The sequence below is a fragment of the Macaca thibetana genome, chromosome 1, assembly GCF_024542745.1.
Source record: "Macaca thibetana thibetana isolate TM-01 chromosome 1, ASM2454274v1, whole genome shotgun sequence".
Classification (NCBI taxonomy): Eukaryota; Metazoa; Chordata; class Mammalia; order Primates; family Cercopithecidae; genus Macaca; species Macaca thibetana.
This window is the reverse complement of record NC_065578.1, coordinates 12,037,391-12,056,949: the sequence shown is the minus strand read 5'-3', so window position 1 is coordinate 12,056,949 and position 19,559 is coordinate 12,037,391. Positions and strand designations below refer to the sequence as shown.

At 45.8% G+C, this 19,559-nt stretch overlaps 2 protein-coding genes across 2 annotated transcripts in view; one reads left to right on the top strand and one right to left on the bottom strand.

Annotated features, from left to right (window-relative positions):
* The window catches only part of DHRS3 (dehydrogenase/reductase 3), a 1,035,619-nt gene that overhangs the window by 745,476 nt on the left and 270,584 nt on the right, over window positions 1–19,559 (top strand). The window lies entirely within an intron of this gene.
* Window positions 7,436–12,788, bottom strand: LOC126953121 (PRAME family member 17). The gene is made up of 4 exons (XM_050788494.1): window positions 12,734–12,788; window positions 10,083–10,394; window positions 9,130–9,708; window positions 7,436–8,104 (listed from the first exon to the last, which is right to left on the bottom strand). Exons 2-4 carry the CDS (start codon window positions 10,367–10,369, stop codon window positions 7,546–7,548), a joined length of 1,425 nt encoding a protein of 474 aa, XP_050644451.1. The 5' UTR covers window positions 10,370–10,394; window positions 12,734–12,788; the 3' UTR covers window positions 7,436–7,545.

Sequence of the window (19,559 nt, the reverse complement as noted above, 5' to 3'; positions counted from 1 at the left end):
ACCATTGCGCTCCAGCCAGGGTAACAAGAGCGAAACTCCATCTCAAAAACAAACAAACAAACAAATAAACGAAAACAAGAAAGAAAAAACCCAGACATCTCTATGTGCACATAAGGATGTTTAAGAATTCACGGGAGAGTCTGGAAGAAGGCACACTGAACTGAACTATCTGGAGAGGGGGTAGGGATGGAGGGAAAGTTCAGAGGAGACATTTGCTGTCTGTATTATTGAATTGTCTTATGTTGAGAACCCTGTCTGTATTAATTGCAGGAGTGAGGGATGTATGAGAAACAAATGAAGTTGCCCGCATGTACTTCTTCTGATTGCTGGACTTCATGATACACAGGGAGTTACCACAGTGTCACCAAGACCGTGGCAAGACCGTGGGCACAGCAGAAAGCCCAGTGGCTGCCAGGGACTGGGGTACAGTGGGATGAATAGGCAGAGCTGAGAGGCTTTTTAGGAAGTGAAACTACTCTGCATGATGCTATAATGGTGGAAACGTGTCATTATCCATTTGTTAAAACCCATAGAATGGGCCCAGTGTGGTGGCTCATGCCTATAATCTCAGCAGTCTGGGAGGCCGAGGCAGGAGGATCACCTGAGGTCAGGAGTTCAAGACTAGCCTGGCCAGCATGGTAAAACCACATATCTGCTAAAAATTAAACATTAGCCAGGCATGGTGGTGTGCGCCTATAATCCCAGCTGAAACTCCACTAAAAAAAAAAAAAAAGGAAAAAGAAAAAGAAATATTTTACAAGTGTTACTACATGCCTCTATGAGTTTCATAGTTAGATAAAACGGAGTATGATGTCTTTACTGGTGAGAGCTAGTTTGATTCAGCAATGGCCGCTCCCCACCATGAGGACAGGCATGGATTGGTGATGCCCTGAGGCTCCTGCTCATGCGCACTGTGGGCCTCCCCTTCTGGGGCAGGGGCCGCGCCTTTTGCAGTGAAGTCCTTTCCTGGCACAGGTAACGGTCAGAAGTTGAGGGTTCTGGATCCACCCATCAAGAGTGAGCAGGGTCTCAGCATCTGGATTGAAGGGAGGGCCCCCAAGAAGAAGGGGCTTAACTTCAGGGGCTCATGCCCACTGGTCACTTAGAATAATCCAGGCCCTGTGTGTCCACCTAGTATTGCGTGTTAACCGTCTGAACACTCACATACAGAAGCAAGGTGGTAACACACACCCAGAGGGAAGTAAAGGATAGGAGGAGCTCATCACCATGATTTCATTCTCATGCCATGAGTTCCTGGGGCCAAACCTCATTGATCAGACAACTCACTGCCTTTTTCTCTCCATAAAAGCAACTGTAGATTACTCAGGTTTACAGTGAAGAAAAACTGAGGCTGGGTGCGGTGATATATGCCTATAATCCCAGCTACTGGTTGAGGTGGGAGAATTGCTCTATCCCGGGAGGCGGAGGTTGCAGTGAGACGAGACAGTGCCACTGTACTCCAGCCTGGGCGACAGAGCGAGATACCGTCTCAAAAAAAAAAAAAAAAAAAGAAACAAAAACAAAAAAAAGAGTGGCTACATGGCTACGTTTTGAATAGAGGATCTTAGAGGATGTTTGATTTGAGAAGGAAAAATTCCTATGAAAATAGAAGTATAGATTGGAACTTTTTGTGTTAATGCAAGACAATAGCAAGTCCATGGAAGGAAGTCACATGGAGTCTTATTCTGTCATTTTGGGAAAGCGATTTCCTAACACCGTCTACCTCTCGAAGAGGATTTCCCGTGGAAATCCTTAAATGTAACTCATGTGGTAGAATCCCTTCCAATGAGGCTCAAGGACAGTTTTCCTCTGGTTTTGTTTCTAAAAGCCATTAGCTCCAGGTTCTGGGTCATGGAAGGTCTGATCATTATCCGTCGATAGTTCATGGAAAGTCTTCTTGCCTGGATGACAGAGTGAGACTCAGTCTTAGAAAAAAAAAAAAAGAAAGGAAAAAGAAATGTCCTCTAATGCGAACAGTGTCTGGGTCAAAAGGGTTCGGTCCAGTAGAGACCTGGTGCGAGAGTGGACAATCTTCATTCCAAACAGCCTGATGGTTTCAAAGGTGGCAGGCAACTGGAGCAGGGTTTCCTTGTTTACAACAAAGTGAGTTTGAGTTTTAATAGTAAGGGGAGCTCCCCTTGCTCTTATCCTTTCGGCTGTTTTAGCTGCAAAGACTTTATTATCCTTTGCATTCTTTTCTTTCAGCATTGGATATTTTACATTCTAGAACTCTCTTAAAATGTTCACCTATGGTGACCAATTCAGTCATATCAGTAACTTTTTTTTTTTTTTTTTTTTTGTGCGATGGAGTCTCCCTCTGTTGCCCAGGCTAGAGTGCAGCAGCGCAATCTTGGCTCACTGCAGACTCTGCCTCCTAAGTTCAAGGCTTCTCCTGCCTCAGCCTCCCGAGTAGCAGGGACCACAGGTGCGTGCCACCATGTCTGGGCAACTTCTGCATTTTTAGTAGAAATGTGGTTTCACTATGTTGACCAGGCTGCTCTCAAACTCCTGACCTCGTGATCCATCCGCCTCGGCCTCCCAAAGTGCTGGGATTACAGATGTGAGCCGCCGTGTCCGGCCTTTTGTATTTTTAGTAGAGATGGGATTTCACCATGTTAGTCAGGCTGGTTTTGAACTCCTGACCTCAAATGAGCCACCCACCTCAGCCAACCAAAATGCTGGGATTACAGGTGTGACCCACAGCACCCAGCCTGGTAATTTCTTATGTGATTTTTTTTCCTTTTCTTTTCTTTTTTTTTTTTTTTTTTGAGACAGAGTCTTGCTCTATCACCCAGACTGGAGTGCAGTGGTGCGATCTTGGCTCACTGCAAGCTCCGCCTCCCGGGTTCACGCCATTCTCCAGCCTCAGCCTCCCGAGTAGCTGGGACTACAGGCTCCTGCCACCTCGCCCGGCTAGTTTTTTGTATTTCTTAGTAGAGACGGGGTTTCACCGTGTTAGCCAGGATGGTCTCGATCTCCTGACCACCCATCTCGGCCTCCCAAAGTGCTGGGATTACAGGCTTGAGCCACTGTGCGTGGCCTGTGATTTTTTTCTTTTCCTTTTTTTTTTTTTGAGATGGAGTCTCACTCTGTCGCCCAGGCTGGAGTGCAGTGGCATGATCTCGGCTCACTGCAACCTCTGCCTCCCGGGCTCAAGCAATTCTGCTGCCTCAGCCTCTGCAGTAGCTGGGACTATAGGCGCCCACAACCAGGCCCGGTTAATTTTTTGTATTATTAGTAGAGACGGGGTTTCACCTGTTAGCCAGGATGATCTCGATCACCTGACCTCGTGATCCACCCGCCTTGGCCTCCCAAAGTGCTGAGATTACAGGCGTGAGCCACTGCGCCTGGCCTACGTTATATTTTTCAATCAGGTCACCAAGCTGTGGTCGAAGTCCATTAATGAGTAAAGTTGTCCTAGCCCTTCAAGTTCTAGCGGGAAATACTCCCTAGTTATTATTATAAGACCAGAATGTTTTACAAAGGAAATTACCATTCTAGACTTGGAATCAAAAACTGACACATCTGTCTTCTGTTCACATGGTGCAGTCATAAACCACTTGGCTGAGCATGGCGACACAAGAGTAATCCCAGCACTTTTGGAGGCTGAGGCAGGAGGATCGCTTGAGACCAGGAGTTAGAGACCAGCTTAGCCAACAGAGGGAGGCCCCATCTCTATAAAAATGAAACAAATTAGCCAGCTGTGGTTTTGTGCTTCTGTGGTCTCAGCTACTCAGGAGGCTGAGGTGGGAGGATTGCTTGAGCCCAGGAGGTTGAGGCTGCAGTGAACTATGATCTACCACAACACTCCAGCCCAGGTGACAGAGGGAGATCCTGTCTCAGAAAAAAGAAATAAATAAATGAACAAATAACAATGGATCAGTCAGTCTTTCATGGGAAGGCAGTGGGGATTGTTGTATCTTTTGGGCCACCCCTGGAAGTAGATCTTGAGGGGATAATAATACTTTCCTCAGGCATTTTTCCACCCTGCTGTCGTCGTTCATTTTTAGGCTTTCCCAGGTCCTAATACATGTGTGTCAACTGATACAAACCAGGTAACCCAGAGTCACAGCCTCCTGCGAGGATTCGAATTTACTCCGTAGATCGGGTGCAGTGACTCACTTCTGTAATCCCAGCACTTTGAGAGGCTGAGGTGGGAGGATCACTTGAGGCCAGAAGTTCAAAACCAACCTGGGCAACATTGCAAGACCCTGTCTCTGAAAAAATAAAAAACCAACAGAAAATAATGCTAAGTAGGCTATGGAGAAATGGGAACCCTGGTACACCATTGGTAGTTATGTAAATTAGTACAGCTGCTGTGAAAAACAGTGTGGAGTTTTCTCCAAAAAATAAAAATAAAATTCCTATAGGAACCATAAATCCCACTGCTGGATATATATCCTAAAGAAAAAAGAAATATATCTAAGAGATATCTGCACTTCCATATTATTTTTCTTTTTCTTTATTTCTTTTTATTTTTGTGAGACTGAGTTTTTACTCTTGTTGCACAGGCTGGAGTGCAGTGGTGTGATCTTAGCTCACTGCAACCTCTACCTTGATTTAGGTGATTCTCCTGCCTCAACCTCCCAAGTAGCTGGGATTACAGGCATGTGCCACCATGCCCGACTAATTTTGTATTTTTAGTAGAAATGGAGTTTCACCATGTTGGTCAGGCTGGTCTCTAATCCTGACCTCAAGTGATCCACCCACCTTGGCCTCCCAATGTTCTGGGATTACAGGTGTGAGCCACCGTACCTGGCCTGCACTCCCATATTTATTGCAGCACTATCCACAATAGCCAAAATATGGAATCAACCTAAGTGTCCATCAACAGATGAATGGATCAAGAAAACGTGGTGAATATACACAATAGAATATCATTCAGCCATAAACATGAATGAAATCCTGTCATCTGCAGCAACATGGATGGAACTGGAGGGCGTTATGTTAAGTGAAGTAAGCCAGATACAGAAAGACAAACATGGCATGTTCTCACTCGTATTTAGGAACTAAAAAACATGAAACTTAAAAATAAAGAGTAGAATGACGGTTATCAGAAGCTAGGAAGGATAATGGGAAACAAAGGATAAGAAGGGCGAGGTGGCTCACATCTGTATTCCCAGCACTGTGGGAGGCCAAAGTGGGCGGATCATGAGGTCAGAAGATTGGGACCATCCTGGCTAATACGGTGAAACCCTGTCTCTACTAAAAATACAAAAAAAAAAAAAAATATTTAGCTCGGTGTGGTGGCACGTACCTGTAGTCCCAGCTACTCAGAGGCTGAGGCAGGAGAATGGCATGAACCTGGGAATCGGAGCTTGCGGTAAGCTGAGATTGCACCACTGCACTCCAGCCTGGGTGACAGAGCAAGACTCCATCTCAAGAAAAAAAAGGGGGGCGGGGGATGGTTCATGGGTACAAAAATGTAGTTAGGAAGGAATAAGATCTAGTGTTCAGTAGCACCATAGGGCAGCTCATGTTGACAATAGTTCATAGTAAATTTCTACATAATTAAAACAATGGAATTGGAATGTTGCTGACACAAAGAAATGATAAATCCTTGAGATGGTGAAAACCCGCGTTACCCTGATTTGAACATTACACATTTTACGCTTGTATCAGAATATCAGGCCAGTTGTGGTGGCTCCTGTCTATAATCTCAGTACTTTGGGAGGCCCAAGTGGGTGGATTACCTGAGGTCAGGAGTTCGAGACCAGCCTGGCCAACCTGGTGAAACCCCGTCTCCACTAAAAATACAAAAATCAGCCAGGTGTGGTGATGGGCTCCTGTAGTCCCAGCTACTCAAGAAGCTGAGGCAGTAGAATTTCTTGAACCTGAGAGGCGGAGTTTGCAGTGAGCCAAGATTGTGTCATTGCACTCCAGCCTGGGTGAAAGAGGGAGACTCCACCTCAAAAAAAAAAAAAAAAAAAGAAAGAAAGAAAGAAAAAAAAGAACATCAGATGTACCCTGTAAATATGCACAATATTTATACATCCACAACGATTTTAAAATTAAAAAAATAGTAAAACTAGGCACGGTGGCTCATGCTTGTAATCCCACCACTTTGGGAGGCCAAGATAGGAGGAACACTTGAGTCTAGGAGTTTGAGATCAACGAGGTCAACACAGTGAACTCAGGTTCACCTGAGTGAACCATCAGAGAGCTTCCTGGCCCACATGGGGCAGGTTCCAAAGAGATTCTCAAGGCAGTGCAGGAACACTGCCTACAGGTCAGTGCCCTGGTGTCTCATGTTTCTTGATAAGGAGAGAAGGGAGACGTTATAGGAAGATATCTCATTGATATGAATTAACTTTCCAAAAGATGTATTTTTGTATTAATGTGCACTAGAAATACTTAGAATATGTAATATGCATTTTTCTAAAAGGGAAATCGGACACAACTACCTTAATTCAGTGAAACCCACCAGCCACCGTCAGGACAGGCAAGAGTTGGTGATGTCACCAGGCTCCTGCAATACACGCTATGGCCATTCTCTTCCAGGTCAGGGGGCAGCCCCTGGTGCAGTGAAGCTGTTTCCTGGCATGGCCAGTTTTCAGGAACGGATTCCTCTGGATCTGCCCGTTAGGAGTGAGCAGGGTCTCGGTATCTGGGGAGCAGTGAGGGCCCCGGAGAAGAGGGTAGATTTCAGTGGCTCATCATCATTGCCCACACAGAATGTTCCAGGCCCTAAGTGTGCATCTCTTGTGAATGAACCCAGTGAACAGGCATGGGAGAAAGCAAGTAAGAAACAGATGACTGAAGAGGGTAAAAAATGGATGGGAATTAATCAAAATGATCACATTTCGGTTTGGATGCCTGGATTTGCTGTAGCTGAACCTCAATCACAGAAAACTTAGTACCTTTCATCAGCAACTAGAGATTTCTGATGTATAAATAGCTAAAACAGATTGATCAATCATGGAAGACACCAGAAAGTTTCCATTCAGGTTCCATTTATTTATGACATTTTCAAATAACCATCCTTGCGGGGTGCTAACTCCTGCATCACTCTAGAACTTCAGGTTCCATTTCTGAGTCTAGGAAACAGGTCCCTGAAGGCCTCATCGATGCCAAGTCAGCGTTTTCACCCAGTCCTGCCCCAGCAGAGTCGCCTTTGTTTCTCCACTTCCAGTCAGCACTTGCCTGAAACACACGGCTGTGTGCTTGCTTTAAGATGCACCTCACCGGGCACGGCTGCTCTCGCCTGTAAACCCAGCACTGTGGAAGGCCAAGGTGGTCAGATCACTTGAGGTCAGGAGTTCGAGGCCAGCCTTTGCCAACATCATGAAACCCAGTCTCTACTAAAAATACAAAAATTAGATGGGCGTGGTGGCACACGCCAGTAACACCAGCTACTAGGGAGACTGAGGCAGGAGAATCACTTGAACCTGGGAGGTGGAGATTGCAGTGAGATGAGATTGTGCCACTGCATTTCAGCCTGAGGGGGAGAGCAAAACTCCATAAAAAAAAAAAGCACCTGTGTCCTAGATTTCAGTGTCCAAGGGTCCAGAAGAAAGCTTATCCATTCCACTAACCAGCTCTTCCCTAGGTGCAAAGATGGAAGTCCACTGTCTCAGATGGCCATGAGCCACAGGAAGGGCAGGGAACGGGACCGAAAAAGATCCTCTTGGGCTGCCTGACTTCCCTGAGCGTCCGCATCAGCTCAGCCCGAATTGGGGCAAGGATCTCCCAATTGACGTGACCCCTGTTGTCAAGACTCTCCAGAGGGGCAGGATACAACTCCAGGCCTAACTTGCTCAGCCCGCCTGTGTGACGCAGCAGGTCTTTCAGAGCATTCGTGGAGGTCTCATTTCCACCAAAGTAGAAGGTGGTGAGCTGGGAGCAGCGGCTCAGGGAAGGCAGGAGGACCCTGAGTTGGGAGTCCTGGATCCGACAGTCCTTTAAGGTGAGGCTCTTGAGAGTAGCAGCAACTTTCTCTAGCAGAGCTCCAAGGGGCTCAAGATTGGTGGTCCACATTAGGATATGAATCAGGTGCAGCTCCTTTAGCTGACTGAGGCTTGGGTACTGAGACAGACACTCCACGTCCTGATCAGCTAGGTAAGCATGACAGAATACAAAGGCCCGCAAGGGGTTCTTGAGGCACCTAGGGAGAGCAAGAAGTTAGTTTTGAGCAATGGTGCCAGTTAGAGGAGGGGGTTGGGAAATAATCTCAGTGGTAAACGTGAAGTGGGCATTGAGCAATTCTGCACCTTACTACAACACAGGTGTTATGGTAACCTGCAGTGGGGAAGCCTGTTTCACCCAAATACAAGTTTGTTCCCATCATCAGATGATCGTCTGGGTGCAAGATGCTGCCTGATGAAGACTCAGATCATTCAGGGGCAGCTCTATTTTAGGCTCAGTCCTTTCACCCTTGCTTGTGTGATTGGTTCAAGGCCACAAACTCCTTAAAGTCTCTTTACTTCATCTTTCAGCAGACAACCTCATCTCTGGGCCAGAGGAGCCCAGTGGGAGATGTGCACAAAGAACTCAGCTGAGCAAGGTCTATGGGTATCAGCTAGGGCTACCTGCCTGCAAAGGTTCCCTGACATGTCTGTGTCTGTAAACCACCTATCACTTTATACCACTCTCATGCCTACTCCCTCACCTCTGTCCAGGAAGCACGCTTTTCCCATGCCAACTACTTTTCCTGGGGTTCAATAGAACCTTTTAAAGACAGGGAATTAGAGACAGGATCATTGGCATTTACTAAGCTGTGAGGACAGAGCTTCTACAGTGAAACGCACAGGTTTGATACACTTGCCCTTCTTTCACACTCTCCTCTATATGAAGAGCAAGTTTCAACATATTAACTTTAAACACACTTCCTAGAAAGGAATTCACAAATGCACCCTCACTAGATCTGAACCCCCGACTAACTAGCTCCCTACATGACTCTCTGTGTTGCAACTACCCCAGGCCATCCCTCTGCCCTTATTTGAGTGGTCTTGTGATACCCACTTCAGGATATAGAGCACTGAACAGCATAATGTGTTGATATTCTAGCCTCCCATTCCCTGTGACATCACCAGTGGCTGGTACACAGTACATGCCCACTAGCGTTTACTGTGAAAAAGAACAAAAGGTCTGTGGTATGGTCTGCAGAGAAAGCTCACCATCCTTTCTTACCTGAGCAGGTGCTCCAGGTGCTCTTTGATATTGCTGACCTTTCTTATATAAAGCATCTGGGGGTAGGACAGGCAGAGGAATGGAGAGTCCAAGTCAGGAATGAACTGCTGGAGGCCGCTCACGTATAACTCACCATCATAACCGAAGGCTAAAAAGAGTTTGCGAAGATTGCTCATCCGGCTCAGGTAAGGGGCAAACTTTCCTGTTTGATTCAGAGAGCACTTTCTCCTGACTTCCAACTCCTGGATACTGTCTGGGTATATCCTTTCCAATAGATTTCTGAAACTTGAAGTGGGCATTGAGTAATTCTGCACCTTACTACAACACAGGTGCACGAGACCGCTTCTGTAGTGGACCCACCCACAGAGGTAGCTCAGGCATTCATCCAGCGCACTGTCCTTTAGGCAGAGGTCTATGAACACCTTCAAGGGCTGGCGCTCTCCCATCCTCGGACAGTCCTCCACTGTCTGCCTCTTACTCATGGCCTCTGGGGAGCAGGACAGGGCCCGGGCTCCAGACCATATGGTCCAGAAATTCTCATCAACATCCCGCAAATCCAGCGCTTGAAGTTTCCACCTCCTGTGAGTCACATGGGGGAAAAGTTCAGAATGAGCAAGGACCCCCCCTGACCTGGGCTTTCACTCCACATCCAGGACATCAGTCAGCTACTTCTGTCCTCAGTGCTCCCACTTCTGTCTCTTCTCCATCCCGTTCCCCCTTGGATTCTCCCTGGCACCCACTTCTAGTACCTTGAAGCAGGTTCCTGTTTCCTCGGTGGACCCTGCATGGTGAGCAGTCCTTTCCCAGAGGAGCTGGGCCATGGCCAAGGCCTCTCATGGGCACCATCAGAAGCCTCTGAGCCACCCTAGCTCCCCAACCCCGCCACACCTGAGCCAGCTGTCCCTTCCCTGGATGCCTGGGCCCTTCCCACCAGGCCACCCGAGTCACCTCACCTGGGCCGGACCTTCTGGGCCAGCAGCGTATCAAGTCCCTTCAGCGCAGCTCGCAAGGTCTCCAGATGAGGTGTCTTCATCAGGGATCCCAGAGGGAGGCGGAGGAAGGGCCAAGCCTGCACCATCAGCTTCAGGGCCTCATAATGTCTCATGCTGAAGGCCTCCATGAACATCAGAGGGAAGACCTCCCGGGGCAGCTCATCCAGGGTGAAGATGGTCAGGGACCGGTTCCTCAGCAGGCTCTGCCCTGCCAGCTCCAGGAGTCTGGATGGGGACTGGAGGCTCATTCTGACAAACCTGCAAGGAAAAGCTCTAGAGGAAAATCCAGCAAAAAGGCAAGTTTCTCAGGCCAATCCCCTACAACCCCCACTTCTAGGGCCAAAGTCATTTCTCCAGCATGTGTGAAAGAGCCCTCAGTTTAGTCCAATTCCATTCTGTAATAAGTGACCACAGAGATATAGTTCTACCCTTCTGATACCAAGAAGAGTGTGTCCCAACCTCTAAAGAGTCAGCAAGATCTTTCCTATTCCATGATTATTAGCCTCTGCTCCACTAAACTCATAGCACTGGGAAATGTTACCGAGGATCTCTGAAGTTCAGATCTCATGCCTAGCTAATCTATTATTTGATGACTTTTTGTAAAGACATTGGGTTTCACTATGTTCTCCATGCTAGTCTTGAACTCCTAGACTCAAACAATCCACCCCCCTTGGCCTCCCAAAGTGCTGGTATTACAGGCATGACCCTGTGCCCAGCCTCATTATTGAAAATTTCAGTGAGAAGCTTTGAAAGCTATGTGACGGTGTTATGCATCATTCGCAAGACACAGATGTTTCCAATACACACCTCTTACACATATTAAAAATGAACTACTTTGGCTGGGTGCAGGGACCCACACCTGTAATCCCAGCACTTTGGGAGGCAGAGGAAGGTGGATCATCTTAGGTCAGGAGATCGAGACCAGCATGGCCAACATGGTAAAGCCCTACCTCTACTAAAATTACGAAAATTAGCCAGGTGCAGTGGTGTGTGCCTGTAGTCCAAGCTACTAGGGAGGCTGAGGCAGGAAGATCGCTTGAACCCAGGAGGCAGAGGTTGCAGTGGGTTGAGATTATACCACTGTACTCCAGCCTGGGAAATAGGTTAGATTTAAAAAAAGAGAGAGAGAACTACATTTGACTAGACTTCTTAAGCCCCACCCAGATAATCCTGATTGGATTTTTGGCTTTCTTCCAGATTAACCGATGGAATTAAATATTCATCCACCAAAATGAAAGATTTATGGATAGGGTGAAAGTGCAGGACTCATTCACTGATTCACTCCACAAACACGGAGTTTTACTAATGTGTCCTTCATTGTCCTGAGTGTGAGATAGGGAAGGGTCAAATCTCTTCCTGACATTAGACAGAAAGAAAAAAATTTGAAAGTATCTTTGTTGAGCGATCCTTGGCCACATCACATTTATCAAAATATTTCAGAGTTAAAATAGTTTTACAAAGACAGACATGACAGTCCCTAAGGAAACACAGTAGAAATCTTCATGTATCCAATGATCACCTGGGTGGTATAATTTAATTTTTTTTCGGTGTGGGAGAGCTGAGTCTCACTTTGTCGCCCAGGCTGGAGTGCAGTGGCACCATCTCGGCTCACTGTAACCTCTGCCTCCCAGGTTCAAGCGATTCTCATGCTTCAGTCTTCCAAGTAGGTGGGATTACAGGCGTGCACCCCCACACCCATGTCTCCATTCAGGTGAAAGAGTTACAGTGAGGATGTGATTGCTTTAAAATTAAGGCCAAAGATCCTCTTTTGTTGAGATTTTTTTTTTTTTTTTTTTTAAACAGGGTCTCAATCTGTTGCCTAGGCTAGAGTATAGCAGTGGTGTGAGCATGGCTCACTGCAGCTTTAATCTTCCGGGCTCAAGTGATTCTCCCACCTCAGCCATCCAAATAGCCGGGAATACAGATGCATGCCACCATGCCTGGCTAATTAAAAAAAAAAAAAAAATTGTAGAGGCAGAGCACCACTGACTCACAGCAGTAATTATAGCACTTTAGGAGGCCGAGTCAGGTGGATCACTTGAGGTCAGGAGTTCGAGACCAACCTGGCCAGCATGGTGAAACCCCACCTCTACTAAAAATACAAAAATTAGCAAGGCAGGGTGGCAGATGGATGTAATACCAGCTACTCAGGAAGCTGAGGCATGAGAATTGCTTGAGCCTGAGAGGTGGAGGTTGCAGTGAGTCGAGATCGTGCCATTACACTCCAGCCTTGGCAACAGAGTGAGACTCCATCTGCCCCCTCCAAAAAATAATATTTTGTAGAGATGGGTTTTTGCCATGTTGCCCAGTTAGGTCCCAAACGCCTGGGCTCAAATCATCCCCCCACTTTGGCCTCCCAAATGTTGAGGTAACAGGCATGAGTCACTGCTCCCATCAAGAATTATGAAATGACATAAACCAAAGCACAATCACATTTTTTGAAATAAAGACAAAACTGCATTTAGAAGAAAAAATTCAAAGTTTCAAATTGTTCATATGAAAAAAAAAAAAGATAGATATTGCTCTATGCCATCGTAGGCTGCACTGCCACCATCCCAGATGGGCTGACTGTAGGTCAGATGGGAGTGTCCTTACAGAAATTAGGGACTTACCAGATGTGGACTGAGTTTGCAGGGTGCTCAGACCTCAGGAAGAACCAAGCAGTAACTCCAGACTTGAAGACTTTGGGTCTCTCCTCTGGGTCTTTAGAAGCTTTTATTGACCTTTCTCATCACAACTCCCACCCACGCCCCTCCACGTATCCACTGCTAGCTTCCAATCAAAACGTGATTATCTGATTGCATTTCTGAAGCTCCACCCAGTTAATCCTGATTGCGTTTTTGGCTTTCCCCAGATTAATGGATTGAATCAGACATCCATTCATATCAGATATCCATATTAATTTCAGGAATCAAAAATTGACAGTGTTAGGAATAGGGTGGAAGTCAAGAATTCATTCATTCCAGGCCAGGCAAGGTGGCTCATGCCTGTAATCCCAGCATTTTGGAAGGACAAGGCAGGTAGAACACCCGAGGTCAGGAGTTCAAGACCAGCCAGGTCAGAAAGGTGAAATCCCGTCTCTACAAAAATACAAAAACTAGCCGGGCATGATGGCAGGTGCCTGAAACCCAGTTACTCGGGAGGCTGAGGTGAGAGGATCACTTGTACCCAGAAAGCAATGGTTGCAAAATTGTGCCACTGCACTCCAGTCTGGGAGACCGAGGGAGATTCTGTCAAAAAAAAAAAAAAAAAAAAAAAATCATTCATTCATGAACTCCACAAACACTGATGGACTTTTACTAATATGTGACCTTCATAGTCCTGAGTGTGAGGCAGGGAAGGATTTCATCTGCTCCGGACATTAGACAGAAAAATAAAATCTGAAAGTAGTGTTGTTGGGAGATCTTTGGCCACATCAAAATTATAAAAACGCTTTATACTTAAAAAAGCTTTATAAAAACAGAGGAGTCCTCCCTACAAAATCAGAATAAAACTTTCCATGTATCGAATGGTCATGTGGGTTTTATATCACCTAAGGCAGCAGTTTATTCACTCGTGCTGGTGGAAGAGAGGTGCCACTGAGGGTGTGAGTGGTCTCAGGGCTTAGGTTAAGACTTCTCTGGAAGAAATGGAAACCTTACCTTTAAACTTTATAAATGTAATCAGTGAAGAAGGGAGGGGAAGAAACAAAAATAAGCCAAGCTTGCAGCATATTCAGCATTCATCATGAGGTCAGCTTGCTCTCTGACCTGCTTCCTCATGGCTGCTGGCAGCCTACTGTCCCAAAATCATGTAGACCTTAGATTATAGTTTCCCTTGACTGCCACATAAGGCTCACTTCAACTTCCGCCTCCTCAGTTCAAGCGATCCTCCTGCCTCAGCCTCCGGAGGAGCTGGGATTACAGGCACATGCCACCATGCTGGGCTAATTTTTGTATTTTTAGTAGAAAAGGGGTTTCACCGTGTTGGTGAGGCTGGTCTCGAACTCCTGACCTCAGAATACACAAAGTTTTATTCTGTCTTTTAGGGCTGACATCACTGTCTTCTTCAAACTGTTTTAACTCAGAAACGTTTTGAGACTTTTGAGGTGGCCAAAGGTCCCCCGATAAAAATACCCTATTTTTTTTTCTAATGTCAGGAACAGATTAAACCCTTCCCTGTATCACTATGGCAGTCACATATTAGTCAAACTTTACAGTGTTTGTGGAATAAATGAATAAAAAGTTTTAGACTTTCACCCTACTATTAATTCTTTCACTTTCATAAATGCCTATCTAACTTAATCACTCAAGAAGAAGAAAGTAGAAAACTCAATCAGTATTAACTGAGTGGAACTTCAGGATCTAGTGGGATGTCATTTTCGGATTGGAAGCTGGTAATTGGGAAGGGGGTTGCGGTGAGAAAGATCAATGAAAGCTCCAGAAGATATACAAAAGAGCCCCATACTCTGGCACCTGAGCTACCGCTTGGTTCTCGGAGAGGTCCCAGCACCCTGCAAAGTGAGTAAGATCTGGTAAGTCACCCCCTTCTTAGGATCTGGTAAGCCACCCGCTTCTTAGGGGCATGCCCGTCTGATCTCCAGCCAGCCAGTCTGGGGGGCGGTGACGTACCGCCCAAGCTGACCCAGAGAAACTTCTTGTCTGTTGTTTTAGATGAACAGTTGTAGGCTTCTATTTTTCTTCTAAACGTAGTTTTGTCTTCATCCCTTGAATTTTGATTTTTGCTTGGCTTTTGTCCTTTCAAAATTCTCAAAAAAGCAGTTAAAAAAACGATTTTAAAAACTTACAATTGGTTAAATTTTTATTTCTTGATATTTGAAATTATTGGTTTCTGTGTCCTTACATTAGAGTTCAGAGATTGGTGGAATTGCAATGTACAAGTTAGGCTTTTGTTTTTACTAAAACTTTAAAGATATTCCAGGCCAGGCGCGGTGGCTCACGCCTGTAATCCCAGCACTCTGGGAGGCCGAGGCGGGCGGATCACGAGGTCAGGAGATCGAGACCATCCTGGCTAACACCGTGAAACCCCGTCTCTACTAAAAATACAAAAAAAATTAGCGCGTGGTGGCGGGCACCTGTAGTCCCAGCTACTCGGGAGGCTGAGGCAGGAGAATGGCGTGAACCCAGGAGGCGGAGCTTGCAGTGAGCCAAGATCGCACCACCGCACTCCTGCCTGGGTGACAGAACGAGACTCTGTCTCAAAATAAATAAATAAATAAATAAATAAATAAGATATTCCCTAGACCATTCTCAAGCATGGAGTCTTTGTTCTGAACATGGGATCCGTTTCTTTCCTGAGACTGCATCCCAAAGTGGGTAATTGTGAGTCTGTGTAAGAGATCTGCACTGCAATCTTCATTCGTGTTTTTATCCCTAACTTCCAAAAGCTCTAGAAGACTGTCATAGAGCTTTTGCAATTTCTTGTTAAAATTTTTCAAAATTAAAAATAGTGGCATCAATGTTATGAAGTCCCTAAAGTCTACCGAAGCATTGTAATGGTGGGAACTGAGAATGTAGGCTTTGTGGGGCCACATGACAGTCTCATTCTTATTGTTTCAGGGTCTTCAGTGACCAGAAATGTTCCCTCAAGAAAGTGGAGCATAGCTTTCAGGATCCTTAGTGACACTTCCCAGTGGTACTGAAGTAGCAAGTGGTCTTTGTGTAGCAAGAGATGAAAATTAATGAGCCAGTGGTCACCTTGCCCCCTCCTCAGTGTTTGAAAGACATTCTGGTAAGAGCAGGAGCGGAATAATGGATGCGTGTCCACCAAGTGCAGAGTGGAACTGGGGCGAGGTAAGGACTTTTCCACCTCTACCAGAGCATTGGCATCGGCCCTGGGAGCTGATGAAGTGATGTGATTGCCATTTCTCTGGGTTCGTCCTCCAGATATTTTTTTCTGCATGTCCATCAGGATGAGCCTCTGGGCCTACCAAGACACCTGGAGCTGGCGGGGCAGGCCTTGGCCATCTCAGCCCTGCAGTAGCTGCTCAGGGAGCTCTTCCCCCTACTGGTCATGGAGGTCTTCACCAGGAGACGCTGCAAGACCCTGAAAATGATGGTGCAGGCCTGGCCGTTAACCTGCCTTCCTCTGGGATCGCTGATGAAGACAATTCACCCTGAAGACATTGTGAGCGATGCTGGATGGGCTGGATGCACTGCTGGCTGGAAAGGTTCACTCCAGATGAGGTGACCCAGGTGGAGGGCACAGGTGTCAAAGAAAGTGACAGCTGGGTGAGGAGGAGAAGGGGGCCCATGGGTGGCCCAGAGGCTTCTGATGGTGCTGAAGAGAAAGCTCAGGGATGCCTCGGGTGTTACCCGGAACCTCAGGGAAAGGACTACTCATTATGCAGGGTCCACTGAGGCAACAGGACCTTCTCTCCTAGTGGCACTGAGTACCAGGCAGAATCCAAGGGGTAAGGAGGATGAAGTAAAGTCAGAGAGAGAGAGAAGCAGAAAGGAGGGTAGAACCTAATGTCTGGAATGGAGATAAAACCTCAGATCTGATGGGTGTGGTGGCTCACGCCTGTAATCCCAGCACTTCGGGAGGCTGAAGTGGGTGGATCGCTTGAGGTCAAGAGTTCAAGACCAGCCTGGCCAACATGGTGAAACCCCATCTCTACCAAAAATACAAAAATCAGGCCGGGCGCGGTGGCTCAAGCCTGTAATCCCAGCACTTTGGGAGGCCGAGGCGGGTGGATCACGAGGTCAGGAGATCGAGACTATCCTGGCTAACATGGTGAAACCCCGTCTCTACTAAAAATACAAAAAACTAGCCGGGCGTGGTGGCGGGCGCCTGTAGTCTCAGCTACTTGGGAGGCTGAGGCGGGAGAATGGCTTGAACCCGGGAGGCGGAGCTTGCAGTGAGCCGAGATCACGCCACTGCACTCCAGCTTGGGAGACACAGCGAGACTCCGTCTCAAAAAAAAAAAAAATACGAAAATACAAAAATCAGTCAGGCGTGGAGGCAGAGGTGGGAGCAACCCAGCAACCCAGGAGGCAGAGGTGGGAGAATCACTTGAACCTGGGAGGCTGATGCTCCAGTAAGCCAAAATCATGCCACTGCATTCCAGGCTGAGTGACAGTTCAAGGCCCCATCTCAAATAAATAAATAAATAAATAAATAAATAAATAAATAAATAAACTCAATCTAGACAAAAGACTTTCAGTCCTGACATCTAGATACCCACAAAATAACCACCATGTTTTCTATTGTCTTGGTTCCTTTCCAGGGTCCCATTAGAACACCTAGTCCCATTCTGCTCAGTCCCCACCTCACTTTGTCATTTTGTCCTGATTTCCTTCACTGAAGCCTTGACTTAGTCTTGAGATTGATCACACCCTCAGTGGTTCTTTTTTTCTACCTGAATGTGCATATGATCTGCTATGTCAGATAGCATAAAGCCCAGGTGACCATTCAATTTATACAGCTTTTTATTAGGCTTTCTTAGGAATGACATCACTGTCTTCTTCAAGCTTTTTTCATTCGGAAACATTTTGATAATTTTTGATAATCCAGAGTGGAATAAAGAAGAAGAAATTCAGATTCAGATAAACTATGTGAAATTTCGGACAATGACCTCCCCCCCCAAAAAAAGTCTTAAGTGTGCCAGATAGAACAAGCAAATGTCCTATGATGGAATAACCTTATGACTGACAGTTGACTTTTCAACCTCAGCAATGGAAGTCCCAATCACATGAAATCATAATATCAAATTTCCAACCATATTTTTGAAATTCTTCAATTCCAAATTTAGCAAAAATCCTTCAAGAATGAGGTAGAATAAAAGACTTTCATGATAATGATTGAGAGAGTTCATAAATTTTAGTGCCATTAAAAAAGTCACATGATAAAAAGATCTGAGATTTCAAAAGGAACAGTAAGTAATTAGAAATATGTTGCTATTGTAACCAATCTTCAACTCTATAAAAGAGAAATCATAATGACAGACCGGGCACGGTGGCTCACGCCTCTAATCTCAGCACTTTGTGAGGCTGAGTTGGGTGGGTGTCTTGAGGTCAGGAGTTCGAGACCAGCCTGGCCAATGTGGTGAAACCCCATCTCTACTAAACATAAAAAAATTAGCTGGGTGTGGTGGTGTGTGCCTGTAATCCTGGCTACTTGGGAGGCTGAGGCAAGAGAAGTGCTTGAACCCAGGAGGCAGAGGTTGCCATGAGCTGAGACCACACTGCCGCTCTCCAGCCTGGCACACACCTGTAGTCCCAGCTATTGGGGAGGCTGAGGTGGGAGGATCACTTGAGTCCAGGAGTCGGAGGTTGCAGTGAGCTACACATGGCCTCATTTTTAAATCTAAATAAATCAACATACAGAAATCTCAAAAATAAAATCATATCCCAAGGAAACATTGAAGAAGATTATGTAAAGAATGGCATTTAGGTAAAATTTACCAACATCCAATATAGTATCTGTCAATTAGGGACACATGTATGAAGAATATCATTAAAACATGCTTGGTAAAGTTATATAATTAATTCAAGAAAGTGGTTACCCATGAGCAAGAGGGAGCATTAAGGCTTCAGCAATGGGAGGAGGGTTGGTTACCCTGGAGGAATCACGTGTATCTATAAAGTTGTAATAGGTTTAAAAATATCTAAAAATAATATGGAAAATGTTACTATTGTATATGTAATGCCATGTGTGAGTACTTGTGTATTTTTGCTGTCACTCAGTAGAGTGCGGTTGATACATGGTAACAAATGTGCCAGGTTCCTGTGAGATGTTGCTCCTGGGGGAGACGGTGTGTGGGGTCAGGAAGAAAGTGGAAACTGTCTGCTTTCTGTTCAATTTTACTATGAATTTAACACTGCTGTAACAAAATCAATCGTATTTTATTTAAAAACCTGTACTACTTCCTCTCAGCTCTAAAAGTTTATTAATTTAAATTTAATGATTTTTATTTTTATTTGTTTCATAGACCATACATGAGACTTAGTTTAAATATTTTTAAAATAAAAACCATTATTAAGCTGGGAGCAGCGGCTCATGCCTGTAATCCTGACACTTTGGAAGGCCGAGATGGGAGGATCACTTGCGCCTGGGAGTTTGAGATTAGCCTGGGCAACACAGTGAAACCACAAATCTACATGAAATTTTAAAAAATTAGCCAGATATTAGCTGGGTGTGGTGGTGTGCTCCTGTAGTTAAAGCTACTTGGGAGGCTGAGGCAGGAGAATAGCTTGAACTCCAGAGGCAGAGGTTGCAGTGAGCCGAGATCGCGCCACTGCACTCCAGCCTGGGAGAGTCAGACTCTGACGCAAAATAAATAAATAAATAAATAAATAAAATTAGCTGGGCACTGTGTCACATGCCTGAGATCTCGGCTATTTAGGAGGCTGATTTGGAAGGATCACTTGAGCCCAAGAGGTTGACACTGCAGTAAAGTGGAATCACACAACCGCATTCCACCTAGGCAACAGAGCG

Excerpts from the sequence above, each read along its gene's own strand:
- LOC126953121 (XM_050788494.1), bottom strand. The coding sequence starts at position 10,369 with ATGAGCCTCCAGTCCCCATCCAGACTCCTGGAGCTGGCAGGGCAGAGC. Across the intron at positions 9,709-10,082 it reads GCCCAGAAGGTCCGGCCCAG|GAGGTGGAAACTTCAAGCGC; the intron begins GTGAGGTGACTC and ends TGTGACTCACAG. Across the intron at positions 8,105-9,129 it reads CACCTGGAGCACCTGCTCAG|GTGCCTCAAGAACCCCTTGC; the intron begins GTAAGAAAGGAT and ends TGCTCTCCCTAG.